At 38.0% G+C, this 20821-nt stretch overlaps 1 protein-coding gene across 7 annotated transcripts in view; it reads left to right on the plus strand.

Moving 5' to 3' along the window:
• Positions 1-20821, plus strand: part of NLK (nemo like kinase) — a 152638-nt gene that overhangs the window by 106885 nt on the left and 24932 nt on the right. For all 7 annotated transcript variants that reach the window (XR_013406219.1, XR_013406220.1, XR_013406222.1 and 4 more), the window contains 3 exons: positions 11674-11780; positions 14049-14134; positions 18931-19140. Coding sequence is in view for 2 of the 7 variants with exons in the window: in XM_077970580.1 (XP_077826706.1) it covers positions 11674-11780; positions 14049-14134; positions 18931-19140 (403 nt within the window). In the remaining 5 variants the exon portion in view is untranslated. The remainder of the gene's footprint in view (positions 1-11673; positions 11781-14048; positions 14135-18930; positions 19141-20821) is intronic.

Raw genomic sequence — 20821 nt, forward strand, 5'->3', positions numbered from 1 at the left:
TTGATGGTTTCTCACTTGTTGAAATCTCTTTAGTTATTGGAAATTAGTAATTCTGATTTAGAGATTTATCTCTTTAGAAGAATATATCTTTGTTATGCAACTTTGTTGCTTTTATTCCTGGTGGCTCTATGATGGCAAGTCTGGCTTATTCAATTCAAACCTAAGGAACTTTATGAGACGAATAGCCGTAACAGTGTTGTAATCTTTGAGTGAATTGCAGTTGCTTGTTTAATTGTCTGTCTCCCTTGTTAGGCTGTTGAGTTTCTCAGTGAAAGCAGTGGGCTGTCTTGTACACCACTGCATTTCTAGTATCTAGATTGGCATCTTGTACATGCTGCTATTCAAAATTTGTTGAAGAATGAAGACAGTGACTTCTCATTTGGAAAAAACATGGCAAGGGAGGGAATACCACATTATGTAATACAATATTGATTTTCTGATTTTGCTTGAAGCCTGGTTTTTGCAACATTTAAGTAATGGCAGTCTCATGTATTTCGTTTTCTCTTTTAATAGTAAACAAATAGAAGTAATATAACTTCATGGAAAGGGTCAGACTTCAGAATCATTACAGTCTAGATTTAAATGGAAACTGTGTAGAGCAGCTTAACCTCTCCCAGCCTCAGTGTGCTTATTTCTTAAATAGAAATACAGCAGCTATAAAGTAGGTGTTTTGAAGATTAAATGAGATCACATATGAAGTGGCACATAGTAGCTTCAAATAAACATTAACATCCTTTCTCCTTTTCTTCTCCTCATAGCCCATAATTAAGAATAATTCAACTGTTTTTTGTTTCATAGAAACCTGCATATGGTGGTGATATTTGGTTAAGAAATTGGAATAGCAGACCTGTAAAGGCACGTTTCCATGGGAAACAGCTTGGCGGGAGTGGAGAGAGCACTAGATGAGGAGTCAGGAAACCTGAGCTAGTCTTGGCTTTTTACTGACTGGGAATGTGACCTTGGGTAAAGAATCTAACCTCTCTAGCCCAAGTTTGTGTTTCTTTTAAGTGATATTCTCCAGTGACTAACATGAGAAAGCAGTAAAAAAGCTCGAAATACTATTTTTAAAAATTAACTCTTTAAAACAATACAGAGACATTGTTATTTCTCTTGGGCACCTGAGACATCAGAGCTACCCTCCTCCCCCACCCCCACCAAAACATTTGCATCATTCAGGTTTTTTTTTTTTTTTTGAAGCAAATCAGTACATTTGGAATCCATATTTCATGGAGCTACTTAACTAATTGCTGCAATCAGCAGCAATTTGTTTTATAGTAGGGCTGTTCAAATCACTTTGAGGTTGGCATACCATGCACAGTGTGTTTTTAACAATCATATTTTTAATGGCACGTTTAAATAGGAGAGGTGGTTAATCTGCTCATATTCTTCTGAAAGCCTTAACTTTGGTCCTATAGTTTATCTTCATCCAATGGTAACTTAAAGGGCCATAGCAAATTCATTGACCCAGTGGGTACACCAGCTGTTGGAGTGGCTGTCCCATTTAGAAAGACCGGCAGAGGGAAGGAGCACCCTGTTTTCACTCTTGTTTGGAGACCCTCGTTAAATTTCTCAGAAACAATAATCAGATAGATGCTGTTCAAGTTAATGGCACCTCTGAATCCCTGTCAAGAGAGCTTTATTTAATGTGCAACAGACCTGGAGTGATGCAGGTGCCTTTTCAGGACCTCATTTAATTTAAGCTGCTTTAGTTGGCATGGCAACTAGTTGAGACATCTGGGAGACATTATGCTGGGGATTGAGACTTCAGAGGATTTCTGCTAGAGCAAAGCAAAAACCGTATCATAAGGTGGTGTGTATTGCTTCTGAATTTTTGAAGCTATATTGTTAGAGCTTCAAATTCAGGAATTATTTTCCAAAGAAAATTTTAAAATGTTGGCCTGGTTGTTACATTGTTTTCTATAAAGAAAAACACTGCATTATTCATGGAGTGAAAAATGTATTTCCCCTAAGAATTTACTTTGCTAAACTAAAGCTTGACAAAACATATTCTCTGCAAAGTGGCTGTTTTAATCACTTTATAAAAATCCTATATTTAAAATTTTCCAGTCTTTTATGTTTAAAAGATACTAAAGAAAGGGAAAGCATTTCTGCACAAGGGTAAATGGGAAATGGTAGAGGTAGACAGGAGCTCTATGTATTTTGCCCTGAACTTTCCAGTTAATTAAAGTTAATTAACCTGCCCCTATTCTTTTTTAACCCAACCTGTCATCTTCTCAAGAAGCAGAGATATAAAAGTAGCATTATTTTAAACTCTCCTTTCTTAAATATTATAATAGATCATAGAAGGTTGAATGAAAGGTTTTTGAAGTTCATGGATCCTGAAGATAGTGACATAGTGATGTAGTCATTTGTGCTTAGCAGAAGGCCTGCTAGTTTATATTTTGTGAGAAATTATGCATGTGTGTATGTGGTCTTAGTATGAAGGAATTGACTTACCATTTGAAATCATGCTCTATATTCATTTTGAATACCTTTTCAGTTTTTTGATATCTGGTAATACTTTGCTCAGTGTTGAATCATATGAAAGTGTTATTGTTGGTCAAAAATAGTTCAGTTTGTCCATTCAAATCCAGCAGGTATAGGGTGAGCAACACCCTGACCTGATAGGTTTCATAATGCTAGATGAAATGTCAGATTTCTTTTTCTGAAATGAGTACTTAGTTATAAAATATCTGCTTAGAACAGTACTCCCTCCAGTCAGTTTTCCATTTTCTCCTTTCTTTGAAAATGTAGTCACTGTTAGAAGAAAGCATATGACATTATTTCATGCTTATTCTCTGTTTTTGGCTTTTGTATCAGTTTGTTTCATTTATAAATTTATAAGTCAAAGCAAGATTTTCCAAGTGCCAGCACTGTGATTTCAACCTGATAAACTTGAAAATTAAGATGTTTTCTCTCCGCTGCTTGCGAGCTTACCAACTGTCACTACTAACAGTAAGGATTCTGGCATCACAACTTGGCTGCCAATTTTGAAGATATGTGAAGTAGAATAGAATATAATCTGTTCTTCACATCCATGGAAGAACTCTTCAATCCTGGCAAAAGCAAAAAAAAAAAAAAGTCAATAAATTCAGCAGATCTGACTGACATCCCATACACATAAATGCTTTATACTTTTTTTTTGAGACAGGGACTCACTCTGTCACCCAGGTGGGAGTGCAGTGGTGCAATCATGGCTCACCGCAGCGTCGACCTCCTAGGCTCAAGTGATCCTCCCACCTCAGCCTCCCTAGTAGCCGGGACTACAGATGCATGCCACCATGCCCAGCTAACTTTATTTTTTTTATAGAGACAGGATGTTGTTAAGATGCCCAGGCAGGTCTTGAACTGCTGAGCTTAAGTAATCCTTCTGCCTTGACCTCCCAAAATGTTGGGATTACAGGCATGAGCCACCATGCCTGGCCATTGGTACTTCAGGATTATTATTATTTTTTTTTTCCTGTATAAGAGCTCAAGTTTCGGCCAGGCCCGGTGGCTCACACCTGTAATCCCAGCACTTTGAGAGGCCGAGGCAGGCAGATCACCTGAGGTCGGGAGTTCAATACCAGCCTGACCAACATGGAGAAACCCTATCTCTACTAAAAATATAAAGATTAGCCGGGTATGGTGGCACATGCCTGTAATCCCAGCTACTCAGGAGGCTGAGGCAGGAGAATAGCTTGAACCTGGGAGGTGGAGGTTGTGGTGAGCCGAGATCATGCCATTGCGCTCCAGCCTGGGCAACAAGAGTGAAATTCCGCCTCAAGAAAAAAAAAGCTCAAGTTGATAACTGTCTTAGTCCATCCATTCTGCTATAATAAAATGCCGTAAACTGAGTGGTTTATAAACAACACTAATTTATTTCTGACAGTTCTGGAGGCTGGGAAGTCCAGAATCACAGTACTGGCAGATTTGGTGTCTGCTGAGGGCCCATTTCCTAGTTGACAGTCTTTAACTATAACCTAACATTGTGGAAAGGACTGACAAACTCCATTAGGCCTCTTTTTATAGAGAGGCTCTCACCTCATGACCTAATCACCTCCCAAAGGTCCCACCTCTTAATCACATCTTCTTGGGGGTTAGCATTTCACCCTATGAATTTTTGGGAAGACACAGATACTCAGAACATAACAAAACACTTAATACAGGGATGGCAATTGTGAAATTTTTGTTTTTGTTTTGTTGTTTGGGTTTTTTCTGTGTAATGGTCCTTTGTTTCCTCTCCCTTGAGAATTCTGGAACCAGTGCAACTCAGGAATATTGGGACTTCTGATTAAGACTTAAAGGTGCAAGCAGCAGTTTTTTTATATCACCATCCTGTGACTTCCTAGTGGAAAAGAAATTTTCAGTACATACTAGCAGGTTAATATCCTTACTATGAGAAGCAGTATTACAAAAAAATTATCACCCCTGTAGAAAATTGAGCAAAGGACAGGAACAGTTTGCTCTCTTGCTTTTCCTTTTTTTTTTTTTTTTTTCTGTCTTTCATGGTCACACATATGTGTGGCCAATAAACATGTAAAGAGTTTTCAACCTTAAAACACAGTGGATAGAACATAAATCTTTACTACCATTCCTTCCTGTAGTCCCCTTAAATTTCACTAAAGGGTTAAAAATTCAGACTAGAAAAGGCAGAAATCTAAGGTGGCAGTAATGAGAACCCAGAAGCAGGTTGGTTCTTGCTACAGAATGTCAGAAAGTCTCAGGAATTAGAGGCATCAATTATCTCAGAAAGTGGGGATACAGGTGGGCCTAAACATCGGATTGGTTGCAAGACTGTTTTAGAAGTAGTAAGATGCTCAGATCTTCCCCCACCCTGCTGGAGACTAAAAGTTTATTCCCTGGACACCCACTAACATAGAATTCTGGCAGCCTGACCTATTCATCCTAAGAAGGAAGATTGGAGAACTCTTCTGAATAAATGCTTGACCCAGGAAGGAGGATCTATATATAATTGAGGGTTCCTCATGAAATAATACCTTAAAGCTCTAAGCACTCCCACAGAGCTACATAATAGTGAAACAATAATATTGTAAACATCCAGTGGCAGGAGATGACTTAACTCCTGACATATTACGTAAAATGGAGTACTATTTAAGCATGTAAAATGATATAAAAGAATATATATAATATCATGGAGTTTACAGTATTTTAAAACTTTTTTAAAGTATATATAATATCCTCAGATCCACATAAAATTCTATGTATAGGATGTTTATCTCAAGGTTATTTAAAATAGTTAAAAATAGGCCAGTCTCAGTGGCTCACACCTGTAATCCCAGCACTTTGGGATACTGAGGTGGGCAGATCACTTGAGGTCAGGAGTTAAAAACCAGCCTGGCCAACATGACGAAACCCCATCTCTACTAAAAATACAAAAATTAGTCGGGCACAGTGGTGTGCGCTTCTAATGCTAGCTACTCGGGAGGCTGAGGCACGAGGATCGCTTGAACCTGGGACATGGAGGCTGCAGAATTCTGAGCCGAGATCACGGCACTCCACTCCAGCCTGGGTGACAGAGCAAGACTCCATCTCAAAAAATAAAATAGTAAAAAGTAAAATTAGAAATAGCTTTTTAACAATGATCACTTGGTTAAATGAATTATAATATATCCACACGTTAGAACACTATGCAGTCATTAAAATTCTGCATTATTAGACCATTGAATGCGATAAGCAAGGGATTCCTTTGCTTGTTTTGTGTCTAGATCCTTACATTTTATTAAAAGAACAGGCAACAGAAAAGTTAAAAAGTCATTAAAAAGTCAGGAAACAACAAATGCTGGAGAGGATGTGGAGAAATAGGAATGCTTTTACACTGTTGGTGGGAGTATAAATTAGTTCAACCATTATGGAAGACAGTGTGGCGATTCCTCAAGGATCTAGTACTAGAAATACCATTTGACCCAGCGATCCCATTACTGGTTATATACCCAAAGGATTATAAATCATGCTGCTATAAAGGCATATGCACACACATGTTTATTGTGGCACTTTTGCTATTCACAATAGCAAAAGACTTGGAACCAACCCAAATGTCCATCAGTGATAGACTGGATTAAGAAAATGTGGCACATATACACCACGGAATACTATGCAGCCATAAAAATGGATGAGTTCATGTCCTTTGCAGGGACATGGATGAAACTGGAAACCATCATTCTCAGCAAACTGTCACAAGGACAGAAAACCAAACACAGCATATTCTCACTCATAGGTGGGAATTGAACAATGAGAACACTTGCACACAGGGCAGGGAACATCACACCCCAGGGCCTGTCAAGGGGTGGGGGGCTGGGGGTGGGATAGCATTAGAAGAAATACGTAATGTAAATGACGATTTGATAGGTGCAGCAAACCAACATGGCTCATGTATATGTAACCTGCACATTGTGCACATGTACCCTAGAACTTAAAGTATTAAAAAAAAATGTATATAATACCAGTTTTATTTTAAATATACATGCATGTACTCATGCACATTATTTTCATCAAAATGTTATAGTTCACCCAAAGAGGTAGAATTCTGGATATTTTTAATATTCTTGCTTTTTAAATATATTTTACATTTTCTACAATGAAGTTTAAGAAAACTATTATGGAAATTTTCAAAATATATAAAAATATATACAAAATATGCAAAAATATATACAAAAATATGAGAGGTAGTAGTATGTAAGTATATAACTTATGTACCTCATGCTCAGCTTTAACAATATTTAATCATTTTGCCAATCTCATTTCCTCTATTCATTTTTATTGAGGGGAAAGGAAAGGAGGGCTGGAGTATTTTAAAGTAGATAACCAAACATCACATTATCCCACCTATAAATACTTAAATATGAATTTCTAACAGATAAGTATCTTGAAAACCCATTATGCCATTATCACACCCAATAAAATTAGCTAATTCCTTAATATCTGTTCTCTGCCTCAAGAGTCACTTTTTGAATAAGGATCTAACAAAGTTCACATGTATGTATGGTTATTATGTCTCTTGAGTCTCTTATCCCAAACATTTCTGCCTGCCCTTCACCCCATAACACACATTTTTTTTGTGGCAGTGAGAGGGGGATGGTCATTGATTTGTTAGATAATTTTTTCCTGAAGAGTGGTCCACATTGTGTGTTTAGCAGATTGCTTCTTCTTAATGTCTTGTTTTTTAATTCCACATATTTCTAGTTAACTGGTCATTAGAGCTAGATGATTGATTACATTCAAATTAAGTTTTTTGGGGCATGAATACTTCTAGACAGTGTTGTGCATATCACAAACATAATATTCTTGTTCCACATTAAATTATGCTAAGATTGAGTGGTGGATTGAAGTGATGTCAGTCTCACACTCATCCTTTTCAAGTGATTTTACCAGCCATTGATGGTGCCTAGCTCCAGAGATTGCAAAACCGTGATTTTTTTCCTAATTCTATAATTGTTTCTGCATTTATTAGTTGAAATTATTCTATAAAGAACGCAATGAACATTTAGTATATTTTGTGATAGTTGTGGGGGTTTTTGTTTTTTTTTTGAGACAGGGTCTCACTCTGTTACCCAGGCTGGAGTGCAGTGGCAAGATCAGGGCTCCCTGCAACCCCTGCCTCCCGGGCTCAAGTGATCCTCCCACCTCAGCCTGCTGAGTAGCTGGAACTACAGGCACCAGCCACAATGCTCATCTATTTCTTAAAAAAAATTTTTTTTTTTTTAAGACAAAGTCTTGCTCTGTCACCCAGGCTGGAGTGCAGTGGCACGATCTCAGCTCACTGCAACCTCTGCCTCCTGTGTTAAAGTGGTTCTCCTGCCTCAGCCTCCAAGTAACTGGGACTATAGGTACCCGCCACCACATCAAGCTAGTTTTTGTATTTTTAGTAGAGAGACGGTTTCACCATGTTGGCCAGGCTGGTCTCAAACTCCTGACTTCAAGTGATCCACTTGCCTCAGCCTCCCAAAGTGCTGGGATTACAGGCGTGAGCCACCGCACCTGACCTATTTCTTGAATTTTTTATAGAGATGGGATTTCTCCATGTTGCCCAGGCTGGTCTCGAGCTCCTGGGCTCAAGCAGTCCACCCTCCTGGGCTTGCCAAAGTGCTGGGGTTACAGGCATGAGCCACCCACCTGGCCTACTTTATTAGAGTTTTTTAAAATGTTACTTTAAAGAATAAGAAAAGAAGATAAATCCAAAATTGCATAGAACCATTGAAACAATGTTAGACATGATCAGATCTAAAAGCTTCACTACTATGTAACCATAGGCAGGTTGTCTTCTGTTAATGTCAGTTTCTTTATCTAAATTTAGGGTACCACTACATACCTTGTAGAGTAACTGTGAAAATTAGATGAGATTATATATTTAAAATACTTAGTACAGTACCTAGTACCTAACAGGTACTCAATATACATTAATTCATCAAATATTTATAGGGACCTACTATGTGCAGACACTATTCGAAGAGTTTGGGATAGATTTGTGAACAAAGACAAAAACCCTTGCCTTCATGGTGCAGGCTTGGCAATACAGACAGAATAAACATAAGGAAATTATAGGATAATAACTACTAAGGGAAGAAGAAAAAGTAAAGCTGTGCAAGGGGATAGCAAGTAGACAGGGAGTACAGGTTGTTACACAAACCTAGATGGTCTAGCCTATTACACACCTAAGCTGTGTGGTATAACCTATTGCTCCTAGGCTACAAACCTGTACAAGTGTACAACCTGTTACCGTACTGAATACTGTAGGCAGTTTTAACACAATAAGTATTTATATATCTAAATGTATCTGAACATAGAAAAGGTACAGTAAAAATATGATATAAAAGATAAAAATGGTACACCTGTATAGGGCACTTAACTGGAAATTGCTCTGGGTGTGTCAGTGAGTGGTGAGTAAATCTGAAAGCCTAAAACATTACTGTGCATTACTATAGACTTTATAAACTCTGTGCTGTTAAGCTACACTAAATTTATTTTTTTCCTCCTCCCCCCCCAAGTTTCTTTTTTAATGTTTCTTTAATATAAATTAACCCTAGCTTACTGTAACTTTTTTACTTTCTAAACTTTTTAATTTTGTTAAATATTTTACTCTTTTGTATTAACACTTAGCTTAAAACACAGGGACATTGTACAGCTATATAAAAATATTTTTTTTCTTTTTATTTATTTATTTTTCTCACTCTGTTGCCTAGGCTGGATTGCAGTGGTGCAGTCATGGCTCACTGCAACCTTGACCTCCCAGGGTCAGGTAATCCTTCCACGTCAATGTCCTCAGTAACTGCTGGGACTACAGGCGCAAGCCACCACACCTGGCTAAATTTTTTGTAGAGTTGAGGTCTGAGTTGCTTTTTCACTTTTTAAAATAAGACACAAACGTATACATTAGCCTAAGCCTACACAGGGTTAGTCACCAAGACACCCCTAGGCAATACAATAGGACTTTTCAGCACCGTTACAATCTATGGGACCACCTTTATACATGTGGTCTACCATCAACCAAACATCATTATACAACACCTGACTGTAGTGTCAGAGTGGTTGAGGTAGGCCTCATTTGAAAGATAAAATTGGAGCAAAACCACAAAGGACGTGAAAGAGTTAACAAATAGATGTCAGGAAGTACAGTCTGTGAAGAGGGAATAGCTAAGGCCTAAGGTTGGAGTGTGTCTAGTATGTTCAGAGAATATCCAGGAAGAAAACAATAGAAGAGGTCAGAGAAGTAAGAAGGCCAAATGATTTATGGCCTGTGAGACCATTTTAAAGACTGGCGTTTGCTCTTAAATGAAATGGAAAGCTTTTGCAGAGAAAATGACATAATTTGGCCTTCATCCTACAAGATCATTCTGTGACATGCATCCAGTTTTGGATGAATTGATGGATGGAAAGAGCAATAGAGAGATGTGTGACAAAGCAAATATAGCAAAATATGCAGTGTAGATTCTAGGTGTTAAGTGTGTATATGGGTCATCTCTGTGTAATTTTTTGTGTGTTTGAAAATTTTTTAAGAAAAATAGTTTGAATAAAAACATTAAAAACTGTAACCCTGATGTCATTATTTAACTCTTCATCATTTTATAGAATAATTTTAACATGTCACTGAAAACTGTCCTATAAGTGAATCCTACATGCCAAATATCATTTTCTCATTAACTTTCATTACGAAGTAGAATATATTTCTTTGGAAAGAATCTGGATGATAAAACCTAAGACTAAAATATCTTAGAATGTCTAATAAAGCCTTAAAAATTATATTTTCTATATAATAAAGTAAATTTCAGTATATAGGCAAAATAAAAAATATAATAGTAAAAAAAAAAATTATCCTGGCTGCTGTGTTTTAGAAATATAGCAGTCTTGGGCCAGAGTAGTAGCAGTGGATATAAGAAGTGGCGTTAATTCTGGCTAAATTTTGAAGGATTTTCTGAAAATTGGAGGTATAGTGAAAGAGAAAGGGCGAGTCAAGGATAACTCCTTGATGTGGTTTGTGGTGCGAGCAACTAAGAAAGATTTGGACAGTTTTGGACTTGTTAGTTTGAAATGTCAATTAGGTATCCAGGGGAAATAATAGGCAGTTTGATATACAAGTCTGCACTTAAGGAAAGAAGATTAACTAGAGAGAGAAATTTAGGAGTCATCAGCATGGATATTATTTGAAGACATGGGACTGGATCCAAGTATCCATGAGTATGGATAGGGAAGAGGACTGAGGACCAGCAGCCATGGGGCATTTCAACGTACAGTGGTTGAAGAAAAAAGGAGACTAAAGCAATTTGGAAAAAATGTCTCGAGGAGGAGGGAGTTTTCAATTGCTTTTGTCAAAGGCTGTTATCATTTCTCCTCCCTGTTCCCAAGTTATCCCCTTTCCTACTTGTTTTTGCTAAAACATTAAATTAGAAATTGCCTTAAGAAAACTTAATACTTTATAATTATAAGATTTACCATACTTTTGCTTCTCTAATGTATCTAACACTCATGTGCTTCACAAGAGTCTTGGATTCCATATCTCCATGGCTCTCCAGGCTCCAGCCTTTAATCATCTGCCACGTGTCCATTGAGCAAAACCCTAGACATACAACAGAGTACAACGTATAGGAAGCTTGAAATCTACTGGTGGTAGTGGGGAGGGGTGTTTCATAAATACATACAAAGTTTAATAATAAAAGAACTAAATTACTAAGATTGTGGAGAGACTTAACTAATTACTTTACATGTGTTTAGGAATACCATATTTTATAATGAAACAAGCCACGGCCCTTGGATAGGTCGTGATCTTTTCCATTGGTGTCATGGTGGTCTAAGATGAGATCACCAATCCCCATTTGTTTGGATTCAGAGGACATTCCTGTAACATGTCTAAGTAGAACTCAAGACTGTTTGGTCGTCATACTTTTCCTGGCCTGGCTGTTATTTAAAATGTTTACCTTTGGTTTTGTCTTTTATAATGCTGACTATAAGGAAATCATTTGGTCGTTTACTCCTGCTGACTTTTAAACATGTAAGTTCTTTTTATTTTAGTAGTGTTTTATCTTGTGAGGGCTGGAATTCTCACCTATGTCATGCTGTCTAGAAGCTTTCTTTGCCCATTTTTCCAGCCTTGAGAATGGAAGTTATTTTTTGGATCTGGTCACCACTTTGAGGGGGTAGGAGACTGAATTCGTTGAACTCTCCTTAACTTAAAACTTCAAGATATGTTGTCACAGAATTGATGCAGAGTGACCTACATAAAATTATCGTCTCTCCTCAACCACTCAGCTCAGATCATGTCAAAGTTTTTCTTTATCAGATTTTGCGAGGTAAGATTTCTTTATGAAGAAAAAGGTGCTGTCACACTGTAAATGAAATGTTTTGCTTCTCATTTAGACTTTAATCTGACTTTCCAAGGTTTTCTTCTCCTCTAAAGACTTTCTTCTTTTGACAAAGCATATTTTATAATTTCTATATTTAATGTTAATGAAGAAGCTTTTTAGGGTTGCCAAATATTTCTTGTTTTCAGTAATGAAAGAGAAAGCCCTGTCAAATTCATTAGGCAGTTGAGTGGGCTAATCTAGGTGAATAAGCAGGATGGTTTGTCACAAGTTCACAAAACAGCCTTTAGTTTTCAACGGAATAGGAATATGTGTCATCAGACGACTCAGGCGAAAAGTGACTATATCCCCTATGGATGACGTCCGTCCTGCAAGCCAACAGTAGGTGGGCCTGTCTGAGTATTGGCTGGCATACCTGAAGCCAACTCCAGAGATACAAAATGACCCTTAAAACCAAAGTAGATTGGGAAGACCAATAAACAGAGCCAGCTAAATAACTCTAGACTGGCTCATTAAAGAGCACATACTTGACTGAGAAAGGATTTGGGCCAACATTATTGACACTTCTGGCCATCAAGTATGTCCATGAGAATTTTGCCTAAAACAGCTTTCTTACCTAGTAAGTAAAATACTTCCCCCCACACCCGCCCCAGAATTCATAGAATTAAGAGATTCTTTATAGCGATTGAAAAATAAATGCCAAAAGGATGAAAATACATAAGCTTTTTTTTTTTTTTTTTCCCAGACAGAGTCTCACTGTGTCACCCAGGCTGGAGTGCAGTGGCACAATCTCGGCTCACTGTAAGCTTTGCCTCCCAGGTTCACGCCATTCTTCTGCCTCAGCCTCCCAAGTAGCTGGGACTACAGACGCCTGCCACCATGCCCAGCTAGTTTTTTTGTATTTTCAGTAGAGATGGGGTTTCACCATATTAGCCAGGATGGTCTTGATCTCCTGAGCTCGTGATCCGCTTGCCTTAGCCTCCCAAAGGGCTGGGATTACAGACGTGAGCCACTGCACCTGGCCACATAAGCAATATTAAAACTAAAAAGCTCACCTCCAGGCCAGGCATGGTGATTCATGCCTGTAATCACAGCACTTTGGGATGCTGAGGCAGGCAGATCATCTGAGGTCAGAAATTCAAGACCAGCCTGGCCAACATGGCAAAACTACACTCTACTTTAAACAAATACGAAACTTAGCCGGGCATGGTGGCGCTCGCCTGTAGTCTCAGCTACTTGGGAGGCTGAGGCAGGAGAATCAAGTGAACCTGGGAGATGGAGGCTGCAGGGAGCCGAGATCGTGTTACTGTACTCCAGCCTGAGCGACACAGTGAGACTCCGTCTCAAAAAAACTAAAAATGTTCACCTCCAATAGATTTGTTCATATTCTGTGGTAGGGGAAAATGGGGAAGATATTGGCTCTTTTTGTACTTGTGAAAAATGTGATTTGCTACATTTTATCCAAAAAAGACTCAGCCCATTAGCCGGATATGGTGGTACATGCCCATAGTTCCCGCTTCTCAGGAGCCTGAGGTGGGAGCATGGCTTGAGCCAGGAAAGTTGAGGTTTCAGTGAGCTGTGATCATACCACCATACTCCTGCCTAGGTTACAGAGTAAGACCCTGTCTCAAATAAAAAAAAAAAAAAAGAAAAGAAAAGGAAAAACGCACACAAAAAGGACTCAACGTTGAGGCTGGGACCTTTAGCAGTACTGAATGAAGGCACTGGTCTTCGAAGATGTCAGAAATATTTTTAAAGTGGTTCATTACCCTCCTGATCCTGAGTGGTAAAGAATACTACTGACAGTGTGGGCAAGTTCCTGAATTTTGTCTTACCAGTGAAACACTTGTCCTGGGAAAGGCTCCATGTGGGTTAACGGAAACTGTTTTGTTGGAGAAGGCTCCGAGTTGCAGGTTAAGAGTATCAATAACAGCAGTCCAATAGCCACACTGACTAGCAATCTAAGGTTATTAATATGGTCTTAACTCGAGTGCCTAAGAAGCTTATCTGTATTTAAACCTACATAATTGTTGAAATTATAGACATTATCTCTACACTTTGCAAACCTTTGGTGACATTTTTACTCTAGCAAAATTATGGTATTTTGAGGTGAGACTAGCTTTTAATAATGTTCGTTATGCAGTTATTTAGGGAACAATTTTAAATCCTCTACTGTTTTCTTCCAAGGTTTTTAAAAAATTATTGGTTGAGTAAAAGGAATTAAATATCTGCAATTAAATCTGTTTGTTATTTCAGGTTTGAAATATCTCCATTCAGCTGGCATTTTACATCGAGACATTAAGCCAGGGAATCTCCTTGTGAACAGCAACTGTGTTCTAAAGGTAGCTTTTCAGTTTATTTAAATACCTGGGAAAAATCAAAATGTCAAGGCAGGTTAAAGAACAACATATTTTTGTGAAAGAAATAAGTTCATTTCCATTACTTTACCAAAAGTTAACCCAGTTTTCTCCATATCACTACTCATAGCCATAGTAATAATTTGTAGTCCTGCCTCATGTTCTTTTCATGATAGTTTGCCTATGTTTTAGAAACTCTGAAATTGGAATTACAGTGTAGCTAGAAAGAATAGAGAAGGTGACTCCTTTACAGATTGTTCCATTATTAAAAGCACATATCAGAAGAAATATTAGAACAGCAAGCATCTGTTTATATAAGAGAATGAAGTGTGACTTTTAGGAAGACCATCTACATTTTTACACAGCTAACATTTCTATATGCTGTTTGACCAAGGTAGCAAAGTCAGAAGTAGAAACATATTTAAAAGTGATAGTGCTGGCCAGACACGGTGGCTCATGCCTTATAATTCCAGCATTTTGGGAGGCTGAGGCGGGCAAATTGCTTGAGCCCGGCAGTTCAAGACCAGCCTAGGCAAACAAAACCCCATCTCAATAAAAAATACAAAAATTAGCCAGGTGTAGTCGTGCATGCCTGTAGTCCCAGCTACTCAGAAGGTTGAGACAGGAGGATCGCCTGAGCCCAGAGCATCAAGGCTGCAGTGAATTGTGATCACACCACTGCACTCCAGCCTAGGTGACAGAGTGAGACCCTGTCTCCAAAAAAAAAAAAAGAAGTGAAAATGCCAAACCAGAAAAGGGTAATAGGCACCTATTCAATGTATTTCCATAATGTATAGTAGCCAATTCTTAATTATTCCTCTGAAGAGGAATTGGTTACAGAATTATATTTAGTAGTTCCAAAATTTCAAGTCATCAGTTTCAGTTTTACTTCTCTTCCCTAGTACAGCCATTGTCTTTCATTTAAAAAGGGGCTTGCAAATAGCAAAGTCCACATATTTGTATTTCCCTACCTCTAATACAGATGTGTATTTGCAGAACTCTTGAATAGAGAGAGGTCCACTATATTTTTCCTCATAATAGAAATTGGAAATAAGGGCCTTTAACTGCTATATTTGAGAAGAAAAATAAGTTTTTAAAATGTTACCCACTTTAAAAATAATCAAGACTATCATTATTACTTAGGTTGCTGGTGGTTAAACTAAGTAATAAAACCAAACGTATAAATAAAATTCATTTTTTATTTTAAATGATATCTCTGAACTGTAGGTCAGTTCTCTTGAAAAGCTGGTGGATGATACTGCTTATGAATGAAAGTTCTCCCTTCGTTATAGCCTTGAAGAGCCTTCACCCTTATTTTAGCTCTAGAAAGACGAAAACCTATTTTTCATATTTTCCCTAAAAACAGCTGATGTTGTAATTCAGTCTTTTGTTTCCACAGAGAAGTTAATTGCCCCCAAAATCTGAAGTATTTCTTCTATAGGTTATTGAGTTTTTCCTGCCACCTTTTCACTTTTTAAAGAGAACTTGCAACTTATCCCCATAATTGTTTTTATTTAAAAAAAAATTTTTAAACCTTAAAGTTAGAAATTTTTTTGTCCTATTCATACCTAATCAATCTTATGACCGTTTAAGCCAATTTCTTCTTCTTTTGGTTTTTGATTGGAAGACTTCACACAGGATTTTGTGCAGGACCTGTCATGTTTGATGCCTTTAACTGCTTGAAGTTCATTTTCCAAATTGTCTGTTATGGTTTTATAACGTTGGACTGTATGAGTGGGCAACTAAAGGAAAATGCCATTCATGAATACACAACACACAAATCAGAACAAACCAATTTTGCTCCACTCCTTTGACTCATCTTATAGGCCTACTTTTAAAAAGCCAGAATAGAGTGCTAGACTACAGACGCTAGTTCTTTCTTCTCAAACATACAAATACATTGAAGATCATTATAACAAAATCGTTTTTAAAAATCGGTATCCTTCCATATTGTGAATGTGTTTTGTTTCCTATTAAGCACAAGATGGATAATTTTGCTGGAATTTTTTTAGTTATCTGATCATGTTAGCTTCCTATTTTGGACTCAGGTTGTCTTCCAGATAAGTTACTAAAAATGACAAATCATACTGATGTTTTTAATAAGGGATTTGCTTTATAACAGAAATCATTTTTTGTTGGATGGGTGGTTGGTTGGTTTTTTTCATATACGAGAAAAAATTGTGTTCTTTCCTTTTGTCGGTTTAGTTTTTTAAAATACCCTCAAGAGTCACGGCCAAGTAATAGAGTTTTAAAAATATTATATGTTATTTTGGCCGGGTGCAGTGGCTCACGCCTGTAATCCCAACACTGGAAGGCCGAGGTGGGCGGATTACATGAGGCCAGGAATTTGAGACAAGCCTGGCCAACATGGCAAAAACCTGTCTCTACTAAAAATATAAAAATTAGCCAGGCGTGGTGGCACGTGCCTCTAGTCCCAGCTGCTCAGGAGGCTGAGGCACGAGAATCGCTTGAACCTGAGAGGCAGAGGTTGCAGTGAGCCGAGATCGTGTCAGTGCACTTCAGTCTGGATGACAGAGTGAGACTGTCTCAAAAAAATATGTATATGTTGTTTGAACATATTTGATGAACTTGGGCTTTTGTTGTTATGTTATATGGTTTATCTGTATAGTATGGAAAATTTTCCTGCATTCTTAAGTTGTTAAGATGGTGGCTTCATACTGACTCATTCCTATATACACATCTGAATTCATTTGATGTAACCAGACATAGTAGATTCAAATCAGAAAGAGGGGATTGCCAAAAATTGGGGAGTAAATTTTGTTTTCTTTAGAACGGAGTTTTCAGATTTTCTTTTTAAGCTGCCAGAACTCTTTTTCAAATAAAATCTTATATGGGGACTTCAATTTAGAAAACAGATTTAAAATCGTATTTTATCACTTGCAATATTGTGACTTGTAAAGTTAATCAGTGAGAACACTGGAGTTTAGATGGCCATTACTATCTGATCTCATCCTCAGTGCTCCTAGTTGTTGTGTTTTGATTGCCCCATATCAAGAAAATTTTAATTCCTAAAGATAAGCAGTAGTTGCTGGTGGTGGCACTACTGCTGTTTATTAATAGCTTACCTTGTAACCCTCAGCATACTTTTCAGTTGAGCAGAAATAGCAAGAAAAGATTTATTTCTAAGTTTGTATAGAAGTTAACCAGTCTTTATTACTTATTACTGTATCTCCAGATTCTAACATACCATCTGTAATATAACAAGTACTAACTTAAATATGTATGGCATGAAGAAATGAATGAACCCAGTAGCATTAGTATTCTACAGTGTACTACGTTTTAACGTATTTATACATTTGAGTGTGAATTTGTATTTTAAATAGATAAGTACATGTGAAGTTTGGATATAATATTTATGGAATGCCTAAAGTCAGAACTAGATTCCACTGGAGTCAGTTTGAAACCCATTGCTTTAAAGAAATTTATATATATTTCATAAAGACAACAGGCATAGTCTCCGCTAAGGAGCCTTCAAGATACACCCCTTTGTCTTATGATATCTTTGTCTATAAACTAGTCTTGAAAGTAGTTGGTTTTGTCATGGTTTTTAAATTTTTTTTAAAGATAGGGTCTCAATCTCACTCTGTCTCCCAGGCTGGAGTGTGGTGGCACAGTAATAGCTCACTGTAGTCTCAAACTCCTGGGCTCATGCAGTCCTCCCACCTCAGCCTCCAGAATAGCTGGGACTACAAGTGCACACCACCACGCCCAGCTATTTTTTTTTTTAATTGTTTTGTAGAGTTGAGATCTTACTATGTTGTCCAGCCTGGTCTTAAACTCTTGATCTCTCAAGCAGTCTTCTCACCTCAGCCTCCCAATCCCTGGGGTTACAGGCATGAGCCACTGTGCCTGGCCAACAGTTGGTCTCTAAATCAAACCTAGAAGTATGCAATTGGCCAGGTGCAGTAGCTCACGCATGTAATCCCAGCACTTTGGGAGGCTGAGGCAAGCAGATTGCTTGAACTCAGGAGTTCAGGACCAGCCTGGACAACATGGCAAAACCTCATCCCTACAAAAAAAAAAAAAAAACACAAAAATTAGCCGGGCGTGGTAGCATGTGCCTGTAGTCCCAGCTACTCAGGAGGCTGAGGTGGGAGGAGCCTCAGATCGATCACGCCACTGCACTCCAGCCAGTGAGACAGAGTGAGACCCTGTCTAAAAATAAATAAAGTCGTTTATGTTCACCTAGTTTTTTTGCTTTGATTATCAACTGAAAACAGACATGTTTTTATTAATAAAGATGAGAAGAATATTTTTAAGAAAATGATGTAAGTTTGAGACTTTTTTCCTCTCTAACCAAATAAAACCAGATTGTATATTGACATAAATATACTATACCTGTATCATTAAAAGTGTTTCAGAGTGGCTGGGTGCAGTGGCTCACGCCTGTAATCCCAGCACTTTGGGAGGCCAAGGCAGGTGGATCACCTGAGATCAAGAGTTTGAGACCAGCCTGGCCAATATGGTTAAACCCCTTCTCTACTAAATATACAAAAAAAAAAAAAAATAGCCAGGTGTGGTGGCGGGCACCTGTAGTCCCAGCTATTTGGGAGGCTGAGGCAGGAGAATCCCTTGAACCCGGGAAGCGGAGGTTGCAGTGAGCTGAGATTGTGCCACTGCCCTCCAGTCTGGGTGACAGAGTAAGACTCCGTCTCAAAAAAAAAGTTTCAAAGTTCAGTGCCCTATCAAGGTTTTGATGTTTTGTTTTACTCTTTCATTTGTATTTGCTTGACAATGTTTTGACTGCCTTTTCTGTTTAGATTTGTGATTTTGGATTGGCCAGAGTGGAAGAATTAGATGAATCCCGTCATATGACTCAGGAAGTTGTTACTCAGTATTACCGGGCTCCGGAAATCCTGATGGGCAGCCGTCATTACAGCAATGCTATTGACATCTGGTCTGTGGGATGTATCTTTGCAGAACTACTAGGACGAAGAATATTGTTTCAGGCACAGAGTCCCATTCAGCAGGTATGATTTCAATTTAAGGCTTTAGTTTCAATTCTATTACAGATTTGAAGGAAAAATCCATCCTGCACATGTGTCTTGGGCTTATTCATTATACTGTCTAATTTGCTTTTAGGAAATTCAGGTTCACTTAAAATTTAGAAAGTTATAAAAGTTGAAGATTACAAAGAGATTCATTTTGTAACTTATGAGCCTTTAGAGTGTGTATTGACTTTATTTATTTATTATAATTATTATTTTATTTATTTATTTATTTTTTGAGACAGAGTTTTGCTCTTGTGGCCCAGGCTGGAGTGCAATGGTGCCATCTTGGCTCACTGCAACCTCCACCTGCCAGGGTCAAGCGATTCTCCTGCCTCAGCCTCCCAAGTAGCTGAGATTACAGGCGCGCTCCACCACACCTGGCTAGTTTTTGTATTTTTAGTAGAGACAGGATTTTGCCGTGTTGGCCAGGCTGGTCTCGAACTCCTGACCTCAGGTGATCCACCTGCCTCAGCCTCCCAAAGTGCTGGGATTACAAGCATGAGCCACCGCACCCGGCCTGTTGACATTATTATATGCACTGATGCATAGCCGCGAGCTCTGCTGTGACAATTTGCACAGGCATAATCTTCAGTTGTTAGAAGGCCTCTTTTCCTTCTAAGTGAATGGCTCTGACTTGAAAATGTATTGGTGACTTAATGTACTTATACTTTGTGCTTAGAATGTAAATTTTTATTGTGTTGATTTCTTGAAATCTGAACATTTAGGAAAATTTCTAACTTTTATTATTGGACTAAAATATCTAAATATGGCAGAGAACATCAGGAGATGATTAAAATATACTCTCAGAGAATCCTTTAGAAGCTACTTTGTTAGCTACATGTTACTTTAATTGTCTTTAAAGGTAATTATTCACTACTACGCATATTTTCTTGGGATAATTACTAGGTATTTTTATTAATTCGCTTGCATGAAAATAATGTAGTAACCATGAGCTCAGATTGGTGGGTTCAAATCCTAGCTACACCACTTATGTTAAATCTTGAGTAAGTTACTTAACCTCTCTCTTCCTTTTTTTTTTCTTCTTCTATTTTTTTTTTTGGTTTTTTGGCCCCTAAAACTGTTCTGAGGATTATTGTACAATGAAGCAGGAAAGCTGAAAATGGGGCCTGGCACATAGTAAGCACTCTGTAAATGTTTGCAATTACGATGGTGGTAGTAGTGTGCCAGGACGCTGGGGATACAGCAGTAAATAAGACAGCGTTGTTCTTAACCTTTGTGAAACTTTCACATGAGACAAAAATAAGTATGCAAATAAATATGATCCCAAGTAATGGAAGTTCCATAAAGAAAAATGTAGCCAGGTTAGGGATAGAGAATGGTGGCAGAGCAGAGTAGGCACTAAAGGATTCTCTGAGGAGATAACATTTCACCCACATAAAATGAGGCAGCAAGATGCTGAAGAAGTTACAAGAAGAGGGACAACCACCACAACAAAGCCCCTGAGGCAGAAACAAGCATGGCATGTTGGAGGGATGGCATGTGATGGAAGACGCTGTAGGAGATGAGGTCAGAAAGTGAGAAAGAACCTGGCCATGATGACACGATAAGGCCTTAAGATTTTATTCCAAGTGTGATAGAAAACATAAATGAAGGTTTTGACCATAGGAATATTAAGATTTGATTAATGACATTTTAAAAG

Source organism: Macaca mulatta, chromosome 16, assembly GCF_049350105.2.
Source record: "Macaca mulatta isolate MMU2019108-1 chromosome 16, T2T-MMU8v2.0, whole genome shotgun sequence".
NCBI lineage: Eukaryota > Metazoa > Chordata > Mammalia > Primates > Cercopithecidae > Macaca > Macaca mulatta.